The sequence below is a fragment of the Phalangium opilio genome, unplaced genomic scaffold, assembly GCF_054372755.1.
Source record: "Phalangium opilio isolate 3A_F unplaced genomic scaffold, DU_Popi_V2 ptg000009l_1, whole genome shotgun sequence".
Lineage (NCBI taxonomy): Eukaryota > Metazoa > Arthropoda > Arachnida > Opiliones > Phalangiidae > Phalangium > Phalangium opilio.
In genome coordinates, this window is record NW_028324146.1 from 5,349,915 (window position 1) to 5,357,786 (window position 7,872).

The following is a 7,872-nucleotide window of genomic DNA, read 5'->3' on the forward strand; positions in this document are numbered from 1 at the left end:
GTGTGTTGTAACAAAGGATGATTTTTTTGTTTTGTTTTGTGCAGGCTTGTTATAATGTTTTTGTGGTCTTATAAAGTAAGACCGTATTCATGTTTTCATGCAATAAAGAGAAAAATAGTCCTAGACACATTTTAATCACCCTAAAAAAGTCGTCTTTTGTTGTCAATAAAAGGTGGAAGAGACCGAATAAAACAGAGTCACTCCTTTGAGTCGCCACCATCTTGGATGCTTATAACAGCCCTAATACTGAAGGGTGTATTTTTTGTATGCTCTCTTTCACCGTAGCTTCACAGCTGTTTTCCTAAAATAACACCAGTATAAATATATTTCAAATAATGTTTTTAGTTCTTGTGTTTTACACGAAAATTTTATATACGTATATTAGTCACAATTTGTTATTTCCGAATTTTACCAAACTGTATGGCTGATATCAGTAACACCAAAGGACGCATCGATATAATTTTAAGAAATATTGGTGATTAAAGTAATTGACTTCTAGAAACACTCGAAGTAAATTGTATTCTATGTGCAAAAGGTCATTAGTATACTGGCAACCAGCGTGGGAAATAAGGTGGTGGCACAGGGCAAATGACCAGTTTAAAGATTGCCTTGTCCAGTTTGAAAATTAAATCGGAGGGGGGTAAGTGATCCACGAGACCACTAAGAAAATTGAAGGGTAACCAGAGTCCAGACATTAACTCGACTATTTTAAATATCCACTTCTTTAGTTTAGGAGACGACGCGCCCTGGTCAAAGGTCACTGACCAGTTTATTTATTCCAGGCCAGGGGGGTCGCTGGCCCAATGTCCAGTTTTAAAAAAAATCCTTATTTCCCACCCTGCTGGCAACTGAAGGTGACTCTCGTTATGGAGCTTATGGCGAATTTTATTTTTATTTATTAATTGATTGGATATATTTATTTTTTTTTGGTAAAATTTTACATATAATATCTATGTGTGAAGCAAAACAGAAAATGTTTAGCCAGTATAACTATGGGGTACCAGGTTTTCGGGACTTTTAACTACGTCGGGATCTTTTTGTATCCAATCTGGTACATCCTTCATTAACTCGTCAATTTGCCAACTGTATTCGGGAGGTCCAACAGAATAACAGTATTTGTCTTGCATGAGGGGGCCTTCTTCAGTATAATAGACCAAGTAGAAATTACACATTTCTTGAAGGGTGTCGTACCTGGTAAAAGATGAGAATTAATGTACTTTAATTTAAAAATAACATCAATTGAGTAAAAATAGTTGTATGATCTGAAAAGTCTTTGTGAAAAATCTTACCCAATGGGCACATCTTGATCTCGTCCATTGTAAGAGACACATCTAGCAGCCTATTTATTTGAAATATGAATTTCAAAACTAGTTTAACAAGTAAAGCCATAAGTATCAAATTAATTGGATACCTATTAATTATTCACTTATGGTAAAACTAAGACCAAGGATACTTAATATTACGCGCCAAAAACTAGAAGGGGTCAAGGGGACATTTATCCGAAAGATTTTTACATTGTCTAATATCAATTACATGTTGTCGAATAACTTTTTAGACTAAAAGGACAATAAGTATAGTCACTTGTACACGCATAATGATTACCCCGAATCCTAGCGAATAGTAAAATCTTACAAACAAAATATAAACCTTTTCTTTTATCAGCGAGTTATTTGGATTTGAGTTTTGCATTAATCAAATTGTTAGCTTGGGTTAAAAGTATGAGAAATCTACAAAAGTTGGCTAATCATGTTGTGAGTACAGGGAATCCGTTTATCGGAACTAGAGGTAAATATGGCGTATTTTGTTGATTGAGATTTTCGAATAATTAATTATTACGATAATAATTAAAATTTTCATCCGGGATTTCGATAATTTCTAATCGAGGCCATTAGGTATTCAGAGCTTTTCTTTAAAGATGAATCATAAGTATCTTACAAGAAGATCCCCTTTGGTTATCGAAGGGAATGTGTCCGGAATTACTGATCGATACTAAGATCAATATCTTTGTTAGTGAACTATAGTGGCGTTAATAAATACAACGTGAATTTCTCCATACTTGAGTATTTCCCACTGGTGTCATTCCAATTCTGTACCAGGTTCCGTTGGCTTTTCTAAGATACCCAGCAACTTGTAATCCTAGAAAATGACAGGAATTAGAGTTGACAATATGGTTGTCAAGTATACAGAAGTGATACTTGCCAAGGCTATGAGTATGGGTACTAAACGCCAATGCTCGTGCTGTTAATTCGTCGTTTACTTCGCAAGCAGTTTCCAAATACACTATGAAAAAGAAATTTATTCTTAATACAATTTCTCATGTTTTTCAAAGAACTTTTATAAGTACCCATTGAGTGAGCTTTCAGGTAACCTTCTGTTCCCAAGAAATATGTTGTTGCCGATTTAATATTGCTGAAACAATTGTTTGTATTACTACAAGTATTTTTTTACCATCCATTGATTTTTTGACCATGTACTTAAGATATAACTATAGTCTGTCAAACGAAAGAAGAGCCCTGAGAAATTTGTCCAAATTGGTGTCGCCACCATCGACCCCATAGTACTTTATCAACTTGTTTTGTTTTGTCAATAGTCGTCTGTAATATAGTCTGCTATAAACAGATAGGCTTAATCGCAATAGAACCAATAAATTTTGCTATATATATTTAATATGTTTATGTTTCATGATGTTTTACGATCATCGAGTATTAAAGAATAAAAAACCAAATTAACGACAAGACACCAGTTTTATCTTTATTGAACTAGCATTGCAATATATTTTAATGACATAAGTTAAAGTACTTGTCCAAAAGTAGTTCAGCATCAAAGCGTCTTCAGTCCACGTTTTCATCAGAGTCTTCGCTGTCTTCTTGCATATTAATTTTAAGAGGTTCAATTGTGGGGATGATGGGATCTTTTTCCCAATACTCATGCATTATATTCTCGACGTGGCGACGTGCTCTATTGCCTTACGCCAATTCTCTGGTGTCACACGTTCAATGGTCCTCAATGTTGAATCTTTGACCGTCGAGAGTTTGAAACCCGAATTCTGCTTCGCAACGTCGTTCTTCACTTGTGCCCATATTAGTTCAATCGGGTTAAACACGCAATGGTACGGTGGAATCCTCACTACCGTGTGACCTCTACTTTTAGCAACCTCGTCAATTTCGTACTTCAGGGTTCTGGACTTGTGACGCTTTATTATTTCATAAAGTTCACGTCGAGAATATAATGCATGAGTATTGGGAAAAAGATCCCATCATCGAAACCACAATTGAACCTCTTAAAATTAATATGCAAGAAGACAGCGAAGACTCTGATGAAAACGTGGACTGAAGACGCTTTGATGCTGAACTACTTATGGACAAGTATTTTAACTTATGTCATTAAAATATGTTGCAATGCTAGTTCAACAAAGATAAAACTGGTGTCTTGTCGTTAATTTGGTTTTTTATTCTTTAATACTCGATGATCGTAAAAAATCATGAAACATAAACATATGAAATATATATAGCAAAATTTATTGGTTATATTGCGATTAAGCCTATCTGTTTATAGCAGACTATATTACAGACGACTATTGACAAAACAAAACAAGTTGATAAAGTACTATGGGGTCGATGGTGGCGACACCAATTTGGACAAATTTCTTAGGGCTCTTCTTTCGTTTGACAGACTATAAAATAAGTTCCCTTTAGTTTATCTTTTAATTTTAAGAAATTTTACACATCTTTGATGTTAGTAACTATCAGAAGTGAGATGAGACTAGAAGTGAAGGGCTCTAGCATTGATAGTAGATCCTGGCACTAGTGAACAAATTTGAGCATTTTATGCCGCTTCCCACGCGCTAAAACTAGAGAGAAAAAAATTGGTCGAGTTCCAAAAACATTTCCTACCCCCTTCCCCTCAACCTAAAGCCGCGGAACACGGACGCGGGTGCTTGAATCTAGTTCGGTCGTCTACCACCGCGAGCGTACGTTTTCGATAGGAAATTCTGAAACCGCCACCAGAGGGCCAACCGTTGGTGTGTTATCAAGAATATTCACTTTCGCCGAGTGAAGAATTTGGTTAGCTCAGTACTTCTGGTCTATTCTCACTTCTGGTAACTATATACTGGCAGTTGCGCTTGTCTATGACTAGGTTTCGAGTCGTTATAGCTCGTTGTCAAAGAAGTTTCGAAAATTGCACCAACTCGACGCACCACAAAATGCCTGAACATAATGCCTACCCATGACGACTCGAAACATATGAATGTACGAAAAGTTCTAAGAAACTTTACGGAGAAGTTTTATACTTTACATTTTTGAGTTGCTTGAAACTGTCTTCAAAATTATGCCAACGTCATAATCCGTATCATCTGAAATATTATTTCGTGTAAACCAATCATAACATTGGTTTAGAGGTAATATTACAATCTCATTTGCAGGGATATACCAACAATAATTAGGGCGCTTTTAGGAAATTTTGGTTGAGATATTGGGGTGACCCCAAATGAGATTGTCTTGACTTGAAGTTCTTCAATTTTGTTACTTTTCAAGACGCTAATGTTTCCAAAATGAAGTTGTAGGATGATGTACTTCAGGTCCGTGCCCCGGCCAGCCATTAGACCAACTTCTAAAATGTTAAATTTAGAATATTAAAAAAAAACAGTGACCGTATGTTTATATCATTTCTTCCATAAGCATGCATGGAGCGTCTTATAAGTCACAATTTAAACCATAGTTCGTCTTCAAAAATAAATCAGTTTTGAAATATTTTTAACTGGAAGTAAATGCAATTAAAGTCAATTAACTTTCTCGTGAAGTTACTTCATAATTCCTTCAGTCGGTTGGACGATTTGACTCTAAACCAAGGATCTTATAGAAAACGTTTAAACTATTTTAAGGTTTACGTTGCTACAGAAAAATGTACATAAATTGAAAACTTTCAATGGTATTTCGTCTTTAAAACTTAGTATTTGTATTTTTGATTCTTCGCCAAAAACCAAATATGGTGTTATTTTTCATTTTACTTCCAATACTTTCTATACCTTAACAATGAAGTATAAACATAAACAGAGAGTAGAGACAGTAACTTGTCATCGTGACAAAACCTCCAAAATTTCATAAAATACAACAAATTCAAACCTTCAGGCATTCCTGGAATATTCTTGAAAGGAGAAATGAGTTGGGCGCCATCTTCGCATGGATCGTACTTATGAAGCAGAGCAGGATCGTCTCTGTCCCCGCAATTCCAAACTGCTTCCGGTGAATCCTTCTCAAAGTAACCTGGAACCGTACAGGCGTAAGGCTGTATGTGGTGGATTAAGTCGGGTGGTGCATTGCCCAAGTGATTCACGATGTCCACTATGAACCAAAGGCAATTATGTTTACATTAAATATATTTGGAATATGAAGAGTAATTAGTTATTTACTTATGTAAAGATGATCGTCTCGGGGCATCTCCAGCGATGTGCACAAATAGATTTGGTCCTGTATAATTCGTTCGAACACAAATACAATGTTTGTTTGTTTGTTTTTTTTAAAGAATGGTGTTGGCCAATTTTGAGTTAAAAACATAGAGATTGAAGAGGAACAGTTAATTAAATTTTCAGTGTTGAGTACGGCTCTATGGCAGAGCCCCTTCGCATGTGTGATGGGGTGATAACACGTGGTAAGGTAAACAAAAAAAGCACTAACCCCTTGTTAAAACTGGAAGTTAAACAGCGTGGAGCGCAATCAGTCCTTGAAAGGGAGACAACCCGGGTTCGAATCCCACCGGTTACGTTTTATATACAATCAAATTTGATTATTTTCCGTATTATTCAATGGAATGAAAAGCGTTTGTATAGGATTCAGAGAGGTTCATTAATAGACAATTAAAAAATTTGCAATTAAAAGATGCAACGTTACAGTATAGTTGTTTATTGTTCAAATTTAATAACTCCTTCGGTCGTCGATAGAGGTGCCACCTACCATTCTACCTTATCACACATGTGGAGGGGGGATTAAAAAATCCGCGGGAGAGCCGCATCGAAATAGTTTGTCTGGGATTCTTTGTTCTAATGTCTATGGTCGAAAATCTTCTATAACATTTTGTCGTAATGGCCACCCCAAATAAGTTATACGGATGAACCCTTAAATTTAAATAAGATAGTTAAAGACAACGCTAATTTAATTAAGGGATCATTAATGAAACACTGCAGTCATAACTTGCCCGGACGGCAAAATGTCAAGGAACATATTCCATTGAACCCACTGTACTTCGACCCCACCACCGTTTTAAGAACACCTGGTATTTCAGGCCAAATCTCAAAATTAGTAAGGCTGTGTGACCGAACGTTAAGTAGCAATTTATCCATAACAGATAGAAATTTTAATGGTCTCTCTGGGGTCAAGGTGTCTAATTGGCCAAAACAATCGCTTAATAGCCGAACTATTACTGCTGCTATTCCATTGACGGTGGACGCCTATAGGGTCAAAGTACAACGTAGCTACACTCGGTTAATAATTCTAACCTAGTTTCCAAAACATCAGGCAAACAAGTACATGCGTTTTCGCAAACTAACGATGAATTCCGTAGTTGAAGCTTACATTACCTTGTTGTTGGGTTCTATGACTACGTATTGTGTTTACACATGGAAACAACCGCGAGGTAAGAATGGGTGAATTAAATAGAATATGAAAATTTCAAATTAAGTCAAAGAAATAACAGGGCTGTTGAAAAATATTACACTAATGTTCTTTCCCCTGGGAAGAAAATCCGTTCAATGACATAGTCATTCAATAGTGGGTGTTCTTGATAAAACTTTTAAGAAAATTGAACTGCCTGGTTTGGACTTACCTTGGTTGGTCGAATTGGTGGCATACGAAGGTAAACATCTTCCGTTTCAATCAACGAATCGATTCCACAAATTAAAAATATCAATATTAATAATAATTGTAGTACTAAATTATTTTTTAACATTTCCAATTTAATGCTTTGGCTTTTGAGCCTCACTATGGCAACATGAAACTTTTATCCACTGTTTCTTTCAAATTTTGCATTACCATCTGGCATCTGTGCGGTACAAGTATTTATATACCTTCTGCAACAGCACTGTGAAAATACGATCAGGTATTATAACCGTGAAAACAGGCCTCTATAGTGAAATAACAGCATTAACTAAAATCATAAGTTTATAAGATATGTTCCATAAGTATGACAGTGCCTATACTTCGTAATGCAAGAGACATACTGAGAGCTAGTTCGAGAACGACGTGAGAATTGACTACACTCGGTTCTTATTTAGTCTGTACTAAGGCTTTTACTTCGCCTCACCAGGCGTCGCTTTACGAGAATCTATGACCTACGCCACTTCATGATAAGCTCTCAGTAACCAGTGACAAACTTATGGAACATATCCTATGAGCTTATGCTAAACGCATATACCACAGTACAGCAATGTTACGCGCTGAAAACAGTCACCGTGAGAAACTGAATTTCTTATTCTTAACTGATTTCACTCTTTAACGGTGCTAACCTTCACAGGTCAGTAAAATTGCATTATTATTCCTGTAGTATCTCCACTGACCAACGGCAACCGGAAATATTGGGATCTTTTTATCCCATGCATTTCGTATAGAGTGGAAAAATCGTATAAAACTTTGAAATTTCGCGCTATCCAAAGCAGTTTCTTCGAGACACACCACAGACTCGCATGTTATTTTACTCGCCTTACTTTATAAACAGTCCCTCAAATACGCGTTTCCATAGTTTTAACGCGTTGCGCAAGATGGCGGTAGTGAGATCTCTGCCTTTGAAGTTTCCGATAGGACTGGTTTGCAACCCAACGAACGTCATCCCTGATTGCCTCCAGCCCATCCTACGCTGACTAGAGAGTGAGGCCAACTCGGT

General features: G+C 36.4%; 1 protein-coding gene across 3 annotated transcripts; it reads right to left on the minus strand.

Moving 5' to 3' along the window:
* Positions 1 to 404: 404 nt before the first annotated feature.
* LOC149713525 (peptidylglycine alpha-hydroxylating monooxygenase-like) lies at positions 405 to 7,634 on the minus strand. 3 transcript variants are annotated; one of them, XM_089848953.1, is made up of 12 exons: positions 7,499 to 7,634; positions 6,820 to 7,429; positions 5,411 to 5,468; positions 5,124 to 5,342; positions 4,528 to 4,611; positions 4,297 to 4,354; positions 2,345 to 2,409; positions 2,200 to 2,280; positions 2,057 to 2,136; positions 1,936 to 1,989; positions 1,290 to 1,339; positions 405 to 1,191 (listed from the first exon to the last, which is right to left on the minus strand). In XM_089848953.1, exons 2-12 carry the CDS (start codon positions 6,940 to 6,942, stop codon positions 978 to 980), a joined length of 1,086 nt encoding a protein of 361 aa, XP_089705079.1. In that variant the 5' UTR covers positions 6,943 to 7,429; positions 7,499 to 7,634; the 3' UTR covers positions 405 to 977. The 3 variants fall into 3 exon arrangements, with proteins under 3 accessions (XP_089705079.1, XP_089705071.1, XP_089705065.1); XM_089848945.1 differs by having other exon boundaries at positions 6,820 to 7,074; positions 7,408 to 7,623; XM_089848939.1 differs by having other exon boundaries at positions 6,820 to 7,623.
* Between the last annotated feature and the right edge of the window lie 238 nt (positions 7,635 to 7,872).

Coding starts and splice junctions, on each gene's coding strand:
- LOC149713525 (XM_089848953.1), bottom strand. CDS start 6,942: ATGTTAAAAAATAATTTAGTACTACAATTATTATTAATATTGATATTT. Junction 1,340..1,935: donor TAACCAAAGGGGATCTTCTT/GTAAGATACTTA, acceptor TCAAATAAATAG/GCTGCTAGATGTGTCTCTTA. Junction 1,192..1,289: donor GATCAAGATGTGCCCATTGG/GTAAGATTTTTC, acceptor ATCTTTTACCAG/GTACGACACCCTTCAAGAAA.